This window comes from Neoarius graeffei, chromosome 7, assembly GCF_027579695.1.
Source record: "Neoarius graeffei isolate fNeoGra1 chromosome 7, fNeoGra1.pri, whole genome shotgun sequence".
Classification (NCBI taxonomy): Eukaryota; Metazoa; Chordata; class Actinopteri; order Siluriformes; family Ariidae; genus Neoarius; species Neoarius graeffei.
The window spans coordinates 13,455,477-13,475,267 of NC_083575.1; the positions used below are offsets into that span (position 1 = coordinate 13,455,477).

General features: G+C 42.4%; 1 protein-coding gene across 3 annotated transcripts in view; it reads left to right on the forward strand.

Annotated features, from left to right (window-relative positions):
* cdh23 (cadherin-related 23) overlaps window positions 1-19,791 on the forward strand; it is a 727,851-nt gene that overhangs the window by 677,359 nt on the left and 30,701 nt on the right. For all 3 annotated transcript variants that reach the window (XM_060925294.1, XM_060925295.1, XM_060925296.1), the window contains 4 exons: window positions 2-213; window positions 11,481-11,675; window positions 18,515-18,628; window positions 18,834-18,963. In XM_060925294.1, coding sequence (XP_060781277.1) covers window positions 2-213; window positions 11,481-11,675; window positions 18,515-18,628; window positions 18,834-18,963 — 651 coding nt within the window. The remainder of the gene's footprint in view (window position 1; window positions 214-11,480; window positions 11,676-18,514; window positions 18,629-18,833; window positions 18,964-19,791) is intronic.

Here is a 19,791-nt window from a genome sequence, read left to right on the forward strand (position 1 = left end):
GATGCATTCTCTCTAGATCCCGATACTGGTCTGATTCGTTCTCTGCGCCTGCTGCACAGTTTTGAGAGGTTTAACCTGACTGTAGTGGCGACGGATCACGGTCGGCCACCTCTCTGGGGCACGGCGCTTCTCCAAATCACTGTCATCGATGTAAACGACAACAGACCCGTCTTCGTCAGACCAGCTAATGGCACCATCATGCACATCCTCGAGGTGAGAGTGTAAGCATTAGCATTATGGATGGCTGAATTGCTGGGTTTCACGTGATGTCACATCCGCCTCATTAGTTATTCAGAACTTTAGCTGGTGGTGTACCAAAGCTCAGTTGACACAGCGTTTGTATGGAGAAGGTGCATTACTCGCATGAAAAATGGTTTATGCTTGCGTTGTTTTAGGTTGTTCGAATCGATCAGACTATGAAACTGATAAAAGTTTCTTCAGGGTTCCCCGTGAACTAACAAAAAAGGGCGAATGAACGCAGGATTTCACAAAAAGATGTCAAGAAAGGTGGCTTTTGAACCTCTGACTGAAATCAAAGTTGAAGCATGCTTGAGTGTGCAGTGATCACTTGGTGAAAGGTTTGTATATCCCTCTCAGCTTTAGTGTTTTCCAAGTACTTTTCTTGCTACTGTACATGTCATTATTTTACAGTACTTTTTTTTTAGTCACGAAGTGCTAAAGTCCCCAGCTGTTTCTTTGTTTACTCCTCACTCCTCACAAAGTCCATATGCATGAAGATCGTGACAAAATTCTTCCCTAGCCATACAGTTACAATGCGCCGTGATCACTTCTCCATTTCGTTTAACTAAGATCCAGGTCTTTAAAGGGGTTTCTGATGATCTTTGTGAATGATTTACCTGAGAGATAAAAGCGAACACAAGTGAGAATCAAGCGAACTGTTTGTTTCCACTTCAACTTGCAGTGCTTCGTTGTGTCTAAGAACTACAACAGTCCGTCTAAGGACTACAACTCCCATCAACTAACTTCCGCGGTGACCTACGTCACGGCTGGGCGGGATCACCTATGTCACTTCCTCCATGATCCCATAAGTAACCTGGAAACTTCCAACTCGGCCTCTTTGTTGCTGTGAATCTCATCGCAACCGGTGCGTTCTACAGAGATAAAGAGGCCGCTCACCAGAGCATCCAAGATACAGATGTCTGCTTTGCAAGTAAGAATTCAGCGTGGTTTTTGTTTAACATTGGCCACGGTAGAACTACTTAAATCGTGCTATCTCTCTCTCTCGGTTGAGCTACAGCCGGTTTGTTTGTCTATTATCAGTAACGTTACGACTGCCGCCCAAGCAGTTTAATTAAAAGTTAGAAGCGACCGGATTCCTTCTGACTAAAAGCGCTGTGCACATTGTTTGATCAGAGACTTTTCTCCACAAACTACGAAGCGTTCAGACCAAGAAATCCTCTGCTTTCCACGGAAGCGACTCACGTGCTCCTGTGGATGCCAAAAGTCTTGGAACATTTTCTATAATCTTGCACTGGAAGCAAGATACTGAAGTAAGACTGCCATTTTTGGGCATAGAACTAGTCTTAGGAATTAGCTTTATGAAGTAGTGTGAATTTAAACTCAGGAACTGTTTAAGTGTGCAAACTGATTTTGTGTTCCATCATTGTTCTATGTTCTCTCAGTTGTTTTGTTTAATAGATAGGTTTTGCATGCTCTCTTTTCCTTTCTAACACTTTAATTTCATCATTACACATATTTTGACCTCATCAAGATTTCAGTGGATTTAGTAGTGTTATAAGCTAGTGGAGTTAGCTATCCAGGCTAGTCTTTGTTTAGGCCACAAGGCCTCACACTCACACACAAACACACCTTAGTTAGCTATCCAGGCTAGTCTTTTGTCTTCACCACGTGCTCACACACAAACACACCTTACTTAGCTGTCCAGGCTAGTCTTTTGTCTTCACCACGTGCTCACACACAAACACACCTTACTTAGCTATCCAGGCTAGTCTTGTGTCCTCACCACGTGGTCACCTCCCCCACACATACATCCCTTTGTTCTCCTTAAAACACGAGGTGGGACTGCCCCCCCCAACTCTCTCACACACACACACACGCACACATATCAGTGATAACCATTTGAATGCATTTCAGCTGCTATTATTCAATTTTATCTTCGTTATAATAAATTCAGTTATTATTGAAACTGTGTGTGTTTATTTGTTGTACCGATATTTTCGAAGTCATCCAATCTCAAAGAATTCCAAGGTGCATATGAGTTGTGTAATACGGTAAGTGATCCACTATTGTTGCATTGGAAGTGACCATAATAATTTGGAATATACCATAATTTAGCTGTTTGATAATTTATTATTAAGCACCAAAATTAAAGGTATTATTTAATGAGACTGATTTAATGATTTAATGAGACTGATTCAATGAGACTGATCACTTAATTACAAATTGCACCTACAATTATTGGTGCCCCGTGTGAGGAGATTGGTGTTGACTTCTTGAATATTGTTGCAACAACAGATAAATTATCAGTTTAATTCAGCAGTTGCCTATCCCCAGGTGTGTTAAACGGTTAACAGTAGCGTGATAACCATATCACAAAATACTAATAACCTATTCTTAATTTAGGATAAGAGATAGCATTTCCAAAATTAATAGCAATTAATTAATAAATTAACTCATTAATTAATTACATAATATCCAATCTAAGTAAAATGGCATCCCCTCGTGTCTCAGAAATTGAAGACAACGCTCAAGACGTGTCTCTCCTTGAAGTCATCGCAGACCTCATTCACTGCTCTGCCTCTGAAAAGGCAAACATTAGGAACACGAGTAAGAGTGAATGCCAAAACAGCATAGACAATTCGAACAAACATATGAGAGATCCAAAAGGAACAACTATTAGTATCCAAGTGGCACCAGGTAAGCTATTCCTGTTGTACTTCCAAAATACTGATTCAGAAATCAGACGCCTCCACGGAGAGGTTGAAAGGCTGACCACCAGCAACGCCGAGCTGGCAGCCAATAATAATGATTTACATAGGGAGCGTGAGATCTTGAAGAACTCCCTTGATGATTGCGCCAAAAGGCTAGAGAAAGCCGAAAAGGCTGCCAAGAGGGCTGCCGAGGAGCAGACCCCACAAGAAGGGCACGGGGGGCGTGAAAGACCCCCAACAATGTGCCGAAGCTCAGAGCAGGAAGAGGCGTCCGAACCGGACACCGTAGATTACCTGGTCGAGGACCAGACACCCCGCCAAACTCCATCAACTTGCTACACGACTTCGTCGTTTAGCCAGGGTGGAGCCGTACTGTGCTCATCCCGAGCCCAGACCCATAGCACACCCAGTTCAGTGTGCTACAGTATCCCTGATCCATCGTCGGATGAATCAGCCTATGAATCTTGTGCGAAACGGGAGCAACACCAGAGTAGCTTAGATAGTGAGTACTCAGGAGAGCCAAGAAGGCCGCACAAGGACGTGCACCAAACTCTTCGCTTACGGCAAATTGACCTACTTGCCAATGATGTTGAGCGATTCGATCCTGAGAATAAAAGAACAAATGTGAATGATTATTTGCGAGAAATTGACCGATGCCTGATGGACCTACCGAAAGCCACAACGTGAGAGAAACTTAAACTGATCTGGAAGACCTCCAGTAGCAGCGTTCGTGCCTTTTTAGAGACTCTACCCCCAAATGTTCACAATAGCTGTTCGAAACTTCGCAAGTACATGAGGGAAGAATATGCGCCGTACACGGACGAAACCTCCGCGACCTTGTGTGCAATACAAATTAGGCAGAAACGGTCTGAAGCACCTCGTGAATATTATAGACGGCTACGTACTGCCTATTTCCAGGGTAGTAGCGCACCAGGCTTGGAAGAAGATAGAGGCTTCAAATCCCTCTTCTTACATAACCTCCACCCAAGCGTGCAGACTCGAGTCACACTGGTGTGTCGACAGGGTTTCCACTCGATGAGGGAAATTAGGCAACTAGCCCAAATGACCAGGGAGACCATTGTCAAAACCACAAACAGAAACAATGATGAACCCAGAGTCCTTAGTCTCCAGAGTGCAGACGGGCCCCCGCTAGCCTTAGAAGGAGGTGAAGCTCCAAAAGGGGGACCCCCCCGGAGAAATCCCGGTCCGAACCGCCCCTTGCCGAGCCAGCACCAGGGTGAGTGGAAGAATCGGCAAGGTAAGGTCAGGAGGGACCCGAGGGCAAGGCCACAATGACCATGGCAACCGCCCATCATATGGAAAGGGTCGTAAGGAACAAAGCGATTGGCAGCAAGACCGTCATCCCTGCTCTGGCCAGAGATGGCAGGAGCATTCCGACCTTAGCTCTAAACGTAGGGGTAGAGGTGACCGACACAGTGACTCAGACCAACCTGGTGAGTTCCGCTCAGAGCTGGATTCTTTAAAAGCCCAGTTGGCTGAGATTAAAAGACTGTTACAGGAGAGGTCAGACCCCTTGACAGATAAATCGAAGCAAGCGTAAAAGGACAAAAGGCCTACTACGACCGAAAAGCCCCCCATCACGAATATCAAATAGACGACAAAGTCCTATATTTTAACTTTACCAAGCCGGTAGAAGTCTCAAAAAGTTCCTACCACACTGGTCGGGACCTTTTGATCGTGGAAAACTGTCCCCCGTCGCGTATCGCGTTAGGACATCCAGGCCTAATCAAACGCCCTCATGTTTTTTTTTCCATAACAATCAAATCAAGCCTTTTGAACAGTCCTCACTCCAAAAGGGGGGGATGATAGTTAGGCCCATTCTGTCCACCTAGCTTGTACGCCTCACTCACCCATAAGCATACACTGACATTCCCAGTCACATTCACCAACCCAATACCTTTCTAGAAGATTAGGTTTACCAACCCAACAGCAGTCTCAAAAGTAGCCGGTCACAGGCGGCAAATCGCCGGCTATGGCTTGTTATGCCGCCGGCTATTGTCAGTCGAGTCACAAAATTTAATATTAAATATTTCTGACAGCAAAAAAAGTTGTGAACGTAAATTACATCCACTATGTCATGTATGTCAGTTGCCGCGTCAACTGTGTTTACATCCTTGACACGAGTGCAGTCATTACTGCTGCCTGTGTTGCCAGATTGTGTTTACATCCTTGAGTGCAGCCATTACTGCTGCCTGTGTTGCCAGATTGCGCATTTTCCCGCCCAATTTGGGCGGTTTTAAGTGCATTTTGGCGGGTTTTGAACATATTTTGGGCTGTAAAACGTCAGCACTATCTGGCAACATATTTTTTTACTTAATACAAGAAATTAATGGATGCCAACGTTTTTCCCAAAATGGTATTTTATTTTCCATTGTTTAGGCAGCTTCAGCATCATACTGTGAGATTCTGTTCAAATTGTTTTTTTCTTCTATGAAGCCTGAGCCATTTATTTTATTAGTTTATAATTATTGTTTAATTTAGTCTTCAGGAGAGACTGCCTGCACACAGCACTAGTATTAATAGTTTTTTTTCTTACATGAAAGCTGAGGCATTTATATTATATTTTAAGGTAACTTCATGTTGTGCTGTGAGGTTCTATGCACTTTAACTTTTGAACCAACAGGAGCATTTGGATAAGTAAAGCCTATTTTTCTGCATTTTTGTAGTCCTGGTAATCTTTTATATTGGTAAAGTTGTTTATAGGACCATTTCTCAGTGTTTGTTTTTTTAATCAGTAGTTTTTCAGTAATAACTTAATATTTAACATATCACTCAATTTTAAACAACCCCCGCACCTCCCCCATAGTCTCCAAAATTTCTGTGGGAAACACTGGCGTGCGTAACAACGCTAATCAAGCTTAAGCTAGACGACCCGCCTCAAATACCCGTCCCGGGTAAATGTTATCCCAATTTTAGATGGCCTGTTCCAAACCATCCCGCCCCATGAAAAATTCGTACTTGCATATCTCTCTCTCTCTCTCTCTCTCTCTATCTATCTATCTATCTATCCCTGCACGCTTTGTGTGCATTATGTCTGCCGCTGGCAGACATTTTACCATTTTGCACCCTGCTGTAAATTATTTGTACCCTGCTATTCTCCCAAACTTTGAAGCCCCTGCCCAAACACTAATACTTCTTTTCTTCCTTCATTTCTTCTCTTTTCTTGTTTTTTTATGCGTAGGAAATGAAGTATATATGTAGCGTTAATGTTTAATTTTTTTTATAGATGTAATTTTGACTTAGTTAGATAGTGATTATATGCCCAAATGCCTATAGAGTGATTATATGCCCAAAATGCCTCTGCCTCCAACTGTCTTACTGGGACTCATGAGATTACACAGTTTTCACAGGACACCATGGACTGTACAGAGCAAGGCTACCTCAAGGGCTACGGGCATGTGGACTGTACGGTACTGTGCTCTCAGTGCTACGACTTCGTCATACCCCTGAGACCAAAAGGGGGAATGTAGGTACAGTTGCCACCTACTGTCTAAGAACTACAACAGTCCGTCTAAGGACTACAACTCCCATCAACTAACTTCCGCGGTGACCTACGTCACGGCTGGGTGGGATCACCTATGTCACTTCCTCCATGATCCCATAAGTAACCCGGAAACTTCCAACTCGGCCTCTTTGTTGCTGTGAATCTCGTCGCAACCGGCGCGTTCTACAGAGATAAAGAGGCCGCTCACCAGAGCATCCAAGATACAGACGTCTGCTTTGCAAGTAAGAATTCAGCATGGTTTTTGTTTACCATTGGCCACGGTAGAACTACTTAAATCGTGCTATCTCTCTCTCTTGGTTGAGCTACAGCCGGTTTGTTTGTCTATTATCAGTAACGTTACGACTGCCGCCCAAGCAGTTTAATTAAAAGTTAGAAGCGACCGGATTCCTTCTGACTAAAAGTGCTGTGCACATTGTTTGATCAGAGACTTTTCTGCACGAACTACGGAGTGTTCGGACCAAGAAATCCTCTGCTTTCCACGGAAGCGACTCACGTGCTCCTGTGGACGCCAAAAGTCTCTGAACATTCTCTGTAATCTTGCACTGGAAGCAAGATACTGAAGTAAGACTGCCATTTTTGGGCATAGAACTAGTCTTAGGAATTAGCTTTATGAAGCAGTGTGAATTTAAACTCAGGAACTGTTTAAGTGTGCACACTGATTTTGTGTTCCATCATTGTTCTATGTTCTCTCAGTTGTTTTGTTTAATAGATAGGTTTTGCATGCTCTCTTTTCCTTTCTAACACTTTAATTTCATCATTACACATATTTTGACCTCATCAAGATTTCAGTGGATTTAGTAGTGTCATAAGCTAGTGGAGTTAGCTATCCAGGCTAGTCTTTGTTTAGGCCACAAGGCCTCACACTCACACACAAACACACCTTATGGCCCTTTTCCACTACCCTTTTTCAGCTCACTTCAGCTCGCTTCAGCTCACTTCAGCCCGACACGGCTCGCGTTTCGACTACCAAAAACCAGCACGACTCAGCTCGCTTCAGCCCTGCTTAGCCCCTAAAACTCGCACCGTTTTGGAGTGGGGCTGAAGCGAGCCAAACCGTGCCGAGTGAGGCTGGGGGCGTGAGCAGACACTCCCCTGTGCACTGATTGGTGAGGAGGAGTGTCCTCACATGCCCACACACGCCCCGTGAGCGCGCTGGGATCTGTAAACACCGCAAACCCGGAAGAAGAAGAATTACGAGAATTTCTGAAGCCTTATGCGCCTCACCTCATCTATACACTCTTGCCAGTATCTGTCCGCGTTGTCGGTGACAACAAGCCACAGCACCAAGACCAGCAACACTAACGACTCCATGTCCTCCATGTTTATTGTTTACTATTCGGGTCGTGAGACTACCGCTTAAAAGCTCACTGAATCAGTGACATACAGAGCATCGTGCACGAGTTTGCGGAGCGCAAGGCTCGTCGTATGCCCTTCAAATAATGCGCGCAGTAGGCTGTTGATGTTTTATTATGAGCCATGTACAGTATGTCGCCTAATGTTTTTTTGTTTCTGAGTTACATGTTCGTTTGAAGGACTTAATGTACAAAATAACATAGTTGCACCCCGTAGTGTTGAAATTGGTAAACACAGTGCATTCAGTGAGGTTTGCACCGCCCTCCTTTTATTTCTGACTCTTCCTGTCACCGTTGCAACCTCTGAGCGCTCATTCGTATGCCCTTCAAATAATGTGCGCAGTATAGGCTATTGATGTTTTATTATGAGCCATGTACAGTATCCTAATGTTTTTTGTTTCTGAGTTACATGTTCGTTTGAAGGACTTGATGTACTAAATAACATAGTTGCACCCGGTAGTGTTGAAATTGGTAAACACCGCAGTTGCGGACATTTTGTAGCCTAAAATGATGTTATGATAAGCTTTAATAAAGGGCCCGGTCATTTGCCCCGCCCCCGGCCCGGCTCTGACTTGTTCCGCCACTGTCACTGATGTCACTGTTTGCGCTGCTTAACGACATCACATGACGTCCACCCACTTTCGCTAACTCCACCCAATGTGTCCACCCACTTCCAGCCAGCACGGTTCAGCGCGGTTGTAGTCGAAATGCAACTCCAACAGCCCCGCTCAGCTCGACTCAGCTCGACTCAGCACGGCACGGCTCAGCCGCGTTTGTAGTGGAAAAGCGGCATTAGTTAACTATCCAGGCTAGTCTTGTGTCCTCACCACATGGTCACCTCCCCCACACATACATCCCTTTGTTCTCCTTAAAACACGAGGTGGGACTGCCCCTCCCAACTCTCTCTCTCACACACACACACACACACACACACACACACACACACACACACACACACACACACACATATCAGTGATGACCAATTGAATGCATTTCAGCTGCTATTATTCAATTTTATCTTTGTTATAATAAATTCAATTATTATTGAAACTGTGTGTGTTTATTTGTTGTACCAATATTTTCGAAGTCATCCAATCTCAAAGAATTCCAAGGTGCATATGAGTTGTGTAATACGGTAAGTGATCCACTATTGTTGCATTGGTAGTGACCATAATAATTTGGAATATACCATAATTTAGCTGTTTGATAATTTATTATTAAGCACCAAAATTAAAGGTATTATTTAATGAGACTGATTTAATGAGACTGATTTAATGAGATTGATCACTTAATTACAAATTGCACCTACAGTTGTAAAGACGTGAACGAAAAGCTCAGAGGTGGACAAAGTACCCAACTTCATTACTTAAGTCAAAATACAGATTCCACTGCTCAAATGTTACTCCGATACAAGTGAAAGTTGTACAGTCAAATTTTTACTTAAGTTAAAGTACTCGTGGTGCTCCATGCCAGCCATGACCCAACTCTACAGGAAGTCAGGATCTACCTTGAAGACATCAACGATCAACCACCAAGGTTCACCAAACTGGAGTATACTGCAGGTACAAATACAGTATACTCCAGTTTGCTTTTAAAAATACTTAAGTATTAAAAGTACATTTTCTGTCAATGCATTGTTGTATTATTGCCACAATGCTTACAAAACCTAATGCCGTTACCTGAATTCACAAAATGAACGCATGCTGTGCCATCATGGTGGTTTAACATTAAGCTAGCTAGTCAGTGAAACTCCACCTGATATGCTACAGTAGCAAACTCTTTTCAAACTCGAAATCATATTGTGTAGCTAATGCTACTAGAAAAGAAAGATTTCTACATTCTGTTTATTTGGCAAGATTATATGAAAACATATTTCTGAAAGGACTAAACATAAGTTAACGTTATTCATGTTAACGTAACTCCGTTTTTACATGCTAACTAACAGTGTCCAAGTTAACTAGCTTTGTGTAAATGTTAGCCGTGGACAAGGCAATGGCAACTTGGCGGGCAAATCCATAGAAAGTCCTTTGACTAACCAGACTGCACAGCTATTGCAACATTATCGCTAGCTCTAAAAGACTTCGTTGCAAGCTTTCTCTTGGAACAAGATATTTATATACTTCAAGATGCTTCTGCAGGTTGGATGGCGAGGTTTTGTAGGCTGTGATGTGGTCCGTTTTTGGCAAACAAAGCAAACATTTAAAACGAAACGAATCTTTAATCCTTTCAGAAAACTGAAACACGGGTTCCAGGTATAGCCATGAGTGTGTGCATTCCCCAGAAGAAACGCCTCCTTCCATTCTGCCATCAACTGATCGTATTCAAATAATGCTACTGAGAAATCATTGAACTTGATTTTATACAGTCTATGGACGTGACCCTAGTGATAGGCTCTCAGTGTCACCTGTGAAAAAACCAATCACATTTTAGAAAAGAAAAAAAACCCATCTACTTTCAAAGCTGCTTCATAGTAACGAGTAATGAGGACCTTGACAGAAATGTAGTGGAGTGAAAAGTACAATATTTGCCTTTCAAATGTAGTGAAGTTAAAGTCATAAGTTTCCAAAAAAAAATAATACTCAAGTACAGATACTCAAAAAGTACTCAAGTAAATGTACTTCGTTACTGTCCACCTCTGGAAAAGCTTTTTTTTTTTTTTAAAGTACTTACACGGGCAAAAACAATATAGGATTCATTTGGCAGTGACTTGATAGTGAGGTCCTTTACCCAGCCACATACAAAAAAAGTTGTAAGCCTTCATACTCTTCCACGCGTTCATCTGTTTTGCGGTGGATGTTTGCAACACCAGATAGTTCGAGATGTTGGGGAACTCGACTGAAGGATAGTTTTCTAGATCGTATGACAAATCCTTCTTTCCCAGACTGTAGGGGTCGATTCCATTGCACATTGCTTTTGAATATATCTAAAGTGAGCAGCGGCTTCTAGATTACGAGTATACTCTGATAAATTATCACGAGTTGTTTGCACTATGGCAGCCATTTAGACCACCAGCTATTTCACTTCCGGTAAAACCACTAAGAAAAGTCACATGACTGAAACCCAGTAAATGATCATCCATCCATCCATCCATCCATCCATCCATCCTCCTCAGTGCTTTCCTGCTTTCATTTGAGCACCTTTTATCTTGCATTACCTCAGGAACAAAAGTCTAAACTGTGGAAACAAGAACCATTTTCATGTCATCAGAGAAAAAATACAAAGTTTCACCTAATTGCTATTGTTTGATTAATCTATGAGAAATATAATTATTCCAAATAGTCTGGTTTATTGAGAAATCATGAAATAACAGTTCTCTCCTGATGCTGCTTCATTCAAGGACAAGGACAGTATGGCTTGTCTGCAGTCACGCAGCGTATGACTCATTTCCCTTTATCTCTGCTGTTGTTTATCGCTGTGCTGATTGCACTCATCCGGTCACTACAGATCTTCTGCATTTCAAAAACAAGTCACAACTTGCTCCTCTTTGTCCTGTTCAGTGGTTCATAAGCAACGGTGCTTACAAATTGCTCCTGAATAGAAGTAGAAGAACAGGTTATTTTTATCATCCTCTCCTGAACTCAGTCATACACCCACAGATCTACTCCAAGAAATAATTTACTGTATTCAGGTTTACTAGTTATAGAAAGATTCCTTATCTGTATTCACTGAAACATTTTCCCTGTTTTTCAGGAGCAGCCTCCAGGGCTGGTGGTGTATGAGGTGTTTGCGACAGATGAGGATGAAGGTGTGAATGGAGAGGTGCGTTACAGTTTCCTGCAGACTGGAGCGGGGAACCGGGACTGGGAGAATTTCCGCATTGACGCCATCACTGGGGTTATCACCACTGCTGTCAAGCTGGACCGAGAGAAGCAGGCACTGTACAGCGTGAGTGGGACCGCTTTGATACTGTACTTCGACATGTTCTTCTTTACTGAGGACATAAATTAAAAGAAAAGCAAACCCATTTTTAAAATACAGTTATGAAGATAGAATATATAAAGTATATATGATATAAAGATAGTATGATATAAAGTAGCAATTCATGTGAATAATTGAAAATAAGGAGCTCACACAACTAAAATATCCATCTGCGAAAGTCAAGTTTCTATGCAGAATGGACGATTTCATGGAGGCCGCCACTGCAAATATTTTAACCAATCAGAAAAATCCCCCCAGTCATTTCCGGCAATGCTCTGACGTCATTTGAGTGCAAGACACAGAAGCTCCGCATAGCGAGTAAGACTTGAAGCTGCCCCTGGCTGGAGATTATTTCATTAAAAGTTTTTATGAAAAAAAAATTGAAATTCCGTTTCTCTAACAAAAAAGTGGACGGGGAAAGATAATTACTGATGTCGCTGATAAACAGCGAGGGAATAGTGAACAACTGATGTACTCCTATGTGACTGAATGGGGAAGGTAACTTTTCATATTTATATCCCTGGTACAAGTAGTGCTGCCGTGACAGCCTCATTCTGCGGACTGTAACCTTGCTAGACAACCTACAAACCGACCTGCATACAATCTGACTTACCAAAATCTGTTAGAGGTACAGTGGTGCTTGAAAGTTTGTGAACCCTTTAGAATTTTCTATATTTCTGCATAAATATGACCTAAAACATCATCAGATTTTCACATAAATCCTAAAAGTAGATAAAGAGAACCCAGTTAAACAAATGAGACAAAAATATTATACTTGGTCATTTATTTATTGAGGAAAATGATCCAATATTACATATCTGTGAGTGGCAAAAGTATGTGAACCTTTGCTTTCAGTATCTGGTGTGACCCCCTTGTGCAGCGATAACTGCAACTAAATGTTTCCAGTAACTGTTGATCAGTCCTGCACACCGGCTTGGAGGAATTTTAGCCCATTCCTCCATACAGAACAGCTTCAACTCTGGGATGTTGGTGGGTTTCCTCACATGAAGTGCTCGCTTCAGGTCCTTCCACAACATTTCGATTGGATTAAGGTCAGGACTTTGACTTGGCCATTCCAAAACATTAACTTTATTCTTCTTTAACCATTCTTTGGTAGAACGACTTGTGTGCTTAGGGTCATCGTCTTGCTGCATGACCCACCTTCCGTGATACTACCGCCCAAACCGTGATACTACCACCACCATGTTTCACAGATGGGATAAGGTTCTTATGCTAGAATGCAGTGTTTTCCTTTCTCCAAACATAACGCTTCTCATTTAAACCAAAAATTTCTATTTTACTCTCATCCGTCCACAAAACATGTTTCCAATAGCCTTCTGGCTTGCCCAAGTGATCTTTAGCAAACTGCAGACAATCAGTAATGTTCTTTTTGGAGAGCAGTGGCTTTCTCCTTGCAACCCTGCCATGCACACCATTGTTGTTCAGTGTTCTCCTGATGGTGGACTCATGAACATTAACATTAGCCAATGTGAGAGAGGCCTTCAGTTGCTTAGAAGTTACCCTGGGGTCCTTTGTGACCTCGCCGACTATTACACACCTTGCTCTTGGAGTGATCTTTGTTGGTTGACCACTCCTGGGGAGGGTAACAATGGTCTTGAATTTCCTCCATTTGTATACAATCTGTCTGACTGTGGATTGGTGGAACCCAAACTCTTTAGAGATGGTTTTGTAACCTTTTCCAGCCTGATGAGCATCAACAACACTTTTTCTGAGGTCCTCAGAAACCTCCTTTGTGGAAGTGCCATGATACACTTCCACAAACATGTGTTGTGAAGATCAGACTTTGATAGATCCCTGTTCTTTAAATTAAACAAGGTGCCCACTCACACCTGATTGTCATCCTGTTGATTGAAAACACCTGACTCTAATTTCACCTTCAAATTAACTGCTAATCCTAGAGGTTCACATACTTTTGCCACTGACAGATATGTAATATTGGATCATTTTCCTCAATAAATAAATGACCAAGTATAATATTTTTGTCTCATTTGTTTAACTGGGTTCTCTTTATCTACTTTTAGGACTTGTGTGAAAATCTGATGATGTTTTAGGTCATATTTATGCAGAAATATAGAAAATTCTAAAGGGTTCACAAACTTTCAAGCACCACTGTAAGTGCATGAGTTTTTACACGTTCCTGGCAGCATAAGCACTCGTTAGCATGCTTAGCATGCTCTCGACTCATTCATGAAAAACGTCCTCATCAAGATGTCACCAGGCTAGCCTATCATAATTACCGTAGTAGACAGTCCAATCCCCACGGCAACGCAGAAAGAAGGTAAACAAGCACTGCTTTATGCAGCTCGTGTGCTAGGAACATTTTTAAGAAAATTGTTTCACTCAAACAACTCTGATGAACCGGCATTGGGAATACTGTACAAGCCAGCGCTGAATCCAGATGCAGTTCCCACAATCTTCGGCCAAAAAGCAAACAAGACAACACGGTCAGTAGTCCGCAAAAGAGAAGTTCAAAGGGTAAGAAAACACTTTTTATGGCTTCCCTAAGTTTTATTAAGCGTGATATGTTATTTTGAGCTCCTTTGGGCATAAACGTAATAACTGCTGATGCAGCTAAACGGCTTGATGTTTGTTGGGTGTCTTGCTTTTGATTTAGTGTTGTCAAAAAAGCCTCGGTAATGACAAACTAAAACAACTCTAGAAACATTGTTCACTTGTGTATAACTAATTGATATGGTAATGCTTGTTTATCATGATCATTATCGTTATTCATGTCATTGTCTGAAATACTTGAGGAAATCGGTGAAGAAATGTCGCTGGCACTGTGGTCCATTTTGTCGAATATGGCCGTAAGTGACGTCACACTTTAAGGAAACCATTCAGAGTTCTTTTAGGTATACAGGAATTTGTTTGTGGAATAGCCTACCTCGATCACTGCAATCTAGTCAAACACGTGATAATTTTAAGAAACAGGTGAAACAGTTTTTATGGAGTAAATTCCAAACCCAGTTTTATGATGTGTATACAACTAATTTTTAATCATTTTGGTGCTACAGTGGTGCTTGAAAGTTTGTGAACCCTTTAGAATTTTCTATATTTCTGCATAAATATGACCTCAAACATAATCAGATTTTCACACAAGTCCTAAAAGTAGATAAAGAGAACCCAGTTAAACAAATGAGACAAAAATATTATACTTGGTCATTTATTTATTGAGGAAAATGGTCCAATATTAAATATCTGTGAGTGGCCAAAGTATGTGAACCTCTAGGATCAGCAGTTCAGAAGGTGAAATTAGAGTCAGGTGTTTTCAATCAGTGGGATGACAATCAGGTGTGAGTGGGCACCCTGTTTTATTTAAAGAACAGGGATCTATCAAAGTCTGATCTTCACAACACATGCTTGTGGAAGTGTATCATGGCATGAACAAAGGAGATTTCTGAGGATCTCAGAAAAAGCGTTGTTGATGCTCATCAGGCTGGAAAAGGTTACAAAACCATCTCTAAAGAGTTTGGACTCCACCAATCCACAGTCAGACAGATTGTGTACAAATGGAGGAAAATCAAGACCATTGTTACCCTCCCCAGGAGTGGTTGACCAACAAAGATCACTCCAAGAGCAAGGCGTGTAATAGTCGGTGAAGTCACAAAGGACCCCAGGGTAACTTCTAAACAACTGAAGGCCTCTCTCACATTGGTTAAGGCCCCGGTCACACCGCCCGAACTTTGCTGGAGCGTTCCTTGAACGGTAGGGAGGGGGGGCCGAATTTCGACAACACTCGTCACCGCGCACAAAATGGGAAAAAAATCGAAAACACGGGCGTTGGCTTAGCGGTGCACCGCTGAAGCCAGCGTTGCTTTAGCGTTGGTTTAGCGGTAGTGAGCGTTGGTTTAGCGGTGACGCGAGCGTTGGTATAGCGGTGTTCTGCGCATGCGGGCTTTGGCTCGGCGGGGGTATAAAGTTGGTTTAGCACCAATCATAGCAAGTCTCTCAGCATCCATGGTGATACAGTTTTACTGTAACTTTGAGCAAATTCGATATAGATGAGGTCTGAACTCAAAGGCAGCTCGATTCCAAATGAGCTCCTGGTCCATTTCTCCCCGTATTTATAGCCAAATTCTGGTCCCGCTCCGACACCTCTATACCAACGCCAAACCAAAGTTCATCGCCGCCATGGATAGCTGCTTCAACGCCCGACACCGTTCCAGCAACCCCGTGTCCGCTCGTAAAACGCTTACAACCGCTCCACCGAAGTTTGTGCAACATTTAATCGCCGCCCGGGCAACGCTGGCGAAGCAGCGGTGGTCCAGTGTTCAAGATTTCTGCGTTGGCCTAGCGGACCCAAGCGTCCACGAACTTGCGTCTAGAGGTGCCAAACTTTGACTGGGTGTTGGTGGAGCGGGGGTGAACTTTGCCGGGGCGGAAAATTGCCCCCTCCTCACCGCTCGCAATATTTTGTGCAGCTCAAAACTTTCGGAGTGGTAGAAGGACCCCTCGAGAAACATCAGCAGTGGCCGAGCGTATATGGCGTTGCTTTAACGGGGGCCAACTTTTGTTAAACAGTGGTGAACGGTTACGAGCGGTGATGAATTTTTTTCACCGCTCCAGGAACGCTCCAGCAAAGTTTGGGCGGTGTGACCAGGGCCTAATGTTCATGAGTCCACCATTAGGAGAACACTGAACAACAATGGTGTGCATGGCAGGGTTGCAAGGAGAAAGCCACTGCTCTCCAAAAAGAACATTGCTGCTCGTCTGCAGTTTGCTAAAGATCACGTGGACAAACCAGAAGGCTATTGGAAAAATGTTTTGTGGACGGATGAAACCAAAATAGAACTTTTTAGTTTAAATGAGAAGTGTTATGTTTGGAGGAAGGAAAACACTGCATTCCAGCATAAGAACCTTATCCCATCTGTGAAACATGGTGGTGGTAGTATCATGGTTTTGACCTGTTTTGCTGCATCTGGGCAGGACAGCTTGCCATGATTGATGGAACAATGAATTCTGAATTATACCAGCGAATTCTAAAGGAAAATGTCAGGATATCTGTCCATGAACTGAATCTCAAGAGAAGGTGGGTCATGCAGCAAGACAACGACCCTAAGCACACAAGTCGTTCTACCAAAGAATGGTTAAAGAAGAATAAAGTTAATGTTTTGGAATGGCCAAGTCAAAGTCCTGACCTTAATCCAATCGAAATGTTGTGGAAGGACCTGAAGTGAGCAGTTCATGTGAGGAAACCCACCAACATCCCAGAGTTGAAGCTGTTCTGTATGGAGGAATGGGCTAAAATTCCTCCAAGTCAGTGTGCAGGACTGATCAACAGTTACCGGAAACATTTAGTTGCAGTTATTGCTGCACAAGGGGGTCACACCAGATACTGAAAGCAAAGGTTCACATACTTTTGCCACTCACAGATATGTAATATTAGATCATTTTCCTTAATAAATGAATGACCGAGCATAATATTTTTGTCTCATTTGTTTAACTGGGTTCTCTTTACTTTTAGGACTTGTGTGAAAATCTGATGATGATTTAGGTCATATTTAGAAATATAGAAAATTCTAAAGGGTTCACAAACTTTCAAGCACCACTGTATTTCTGTAATCTAGTTGTACTCTGTGATAATTACAGTTAGCATATATTTTTTGTTTATGACTTTCATCTTTGTTTATACAATTTTGTCAATTTATTATTGTATCTTATATTTTATTGTTTCCTGCTGTCATCAAGAGGACCACATTGGAAATAAGTGTATTTTATACTTTGTGTTATCCTCTGTGCTATTTATACTGTATCTTTTTACATGTATGAATTTTACCAAATAAATCCATACCATACCAGCAGCTCGGGTGTTTTTGGCAATATTCTGCCTTTTTTCGTACAAGTGCATCCTCCAGTAATGTTCACATGAATCCTGTGTAGTAAAGCAGTGTTTGTTTACCCTCTTTCTGCGCTGCCGCGGGGGTTGGACTGTCTATTATGGTAGGCTAGCCTGGTGACGTCTTCATGAGGAAGTTTTTCATGAATGAGTCGAGAGCATGCTAATGAGTAGTATAATACATAGTTTCAGCCTCGTTTTACAGGTAAAGAGTTCGGGTTTGTCCGTAAGTCAGGGTTGCAGCTCATTAATACACTATTTCAGATGTTTAGTGGAAAAAAAATCGATATTGTCACCTTAGTAGACCTTTCGCTTTGCCCCTTCAGTACTGAAGAGTGACAGTCAGCCTTGCGCCCAAATGACGTCACGCATCGCCCTTCCAACAGGCAACATGGCAGCCTCCTGGTGGCATTAGAGCAGCGATACAAAAACACTCACAACTTTCTTATAAATGGTCAAACATGCCTGAAACTTTTCTTACGGGCTCTCAGTATTGCAAGCTACCAACCCATGCATGTATTTACTTTACATTTTCTATTCCTTTAAGGTCTAAAAGCCTGAGTGTATTAACAATAACAATTATCATCTCTATTTTTTTTTCTGGAAAAAAACAAACAAAAACAAAATTGTACTCAGTTGATTATTATGAAATAATTAAAATTTTGTATCCTTATATGACACAAAATGTTATTTGAATAGAATTTTCACACATCAGTCACTTTTATGTCTTTTTTTTCTTCCAAGTTCAGTTCAATTCATGAAAAAGAAGAAAACATTTTTATCATTGTTTGTTTTCATTCACTGTGTTTCAATTCAGTTCAATTAAATTCTGCTCAGGGTTTCTGAAACACAAATTTCAGTTTTGTAGAAATATACAACTTGTTGGAAACCCCACCGTTATTTATAGCCTTGCACAGATTCATAACCAATGGTGTGTGTGTGTGTGTAGTTGATTGTGGTAGCGTATGACCTTGGGCAGCCCGTGCCATATGAGACGACTCAGCCTCTGCAGGTGGCTCTGTCTGATATCGACGACAACGAGCCTGTATTCCTCAAACCACCGGTTAGTGAAGGTTTTGTTCATCCAAACCTCATGTTCTATTCACTACGTAGCTATCAGTGTTTTCTCGCATTGAATCAGGCCATGTTTGTGGATTTTAATAATATGGTTTACTGTATATTGTTTTGATGGCCAAAAATATGATTATAAAATGTATTTTAAAATAACTTTACACTGTGATATCTCTCTCTCTCTCTCTCTCTCTCAGAGAGGTGGTCCGTTGTTTCAGTCTCTGTCTGTCCCTGAGCACTCCCCCTCCGGCACAGTGGTGGGCAATGTTACAGGAGCGGTGGATGCAGACGAAGGCTCCAATGCTGTGGTTTACTATTTTATTGCAGGTTTGAACCCATGTGCAAAATTTATCAATGAATCTAAACAATTAATAATAATAATAATAATAACAGGAGCCCTGTGATGACCTGGCGACTTGTCCAGGGTGTACCCCGCCTTCCGCCCGTAGTCAGCTGGGATAGGCTGTAGCTTGCCTGCGACCCTGTAGAACAGGATAAAGCGGCTAGAGGTAGTCACTATGTTTACATGCACATAGAGAGAATCGAATTTCTGCCGTTGCTCGACTGAAATTGAAGTTCAAAATGCCATGTATACACCTTAATTCGGCTGAAATTGAACCGAACTTGATTTCTCGGAATCGAGCTACACGACCTAGTTTATGCGATTTCTGCCGAGCTACTTTGTGCATGTATACCCTATCGAGCTAGTTGTCGAGCTACTTCCGGAAGTGACGAGTGACGAGACCACAAGCGGGAAACACAACAGCCTCGGTCGCATGACAACAGTAGTAGCAAGCAGCAGAAGAGGTCAGGAGGAACAAACGAAGAAGAGAAAATGGCGATGTAGAGCTCTCTGAAGTGTGGGTGGAGCACAGAGGACGGCAGGACAAAGCTTCTGGTACTAATAGGCTTTTTATTGTCAGACTTTTCAGTTTAACAGCCTACTTTTATTCTTGAGAGAAAAACACACACGCACGCACGCACACATGCGCGCGCTGTGTTCTAGTCCCGGGATGAGCTGTCCCCTCTGCTCTCCCTCTGCCTCCTTAAATAGGGCGCGGTTACTGGGAAGACACACAAACACAGGTTAATTACCGTCAGGTGAAGTGATTCTGCCACTCACCTTCCCTGGCTCCGCCCTCCTGTCACAGACCG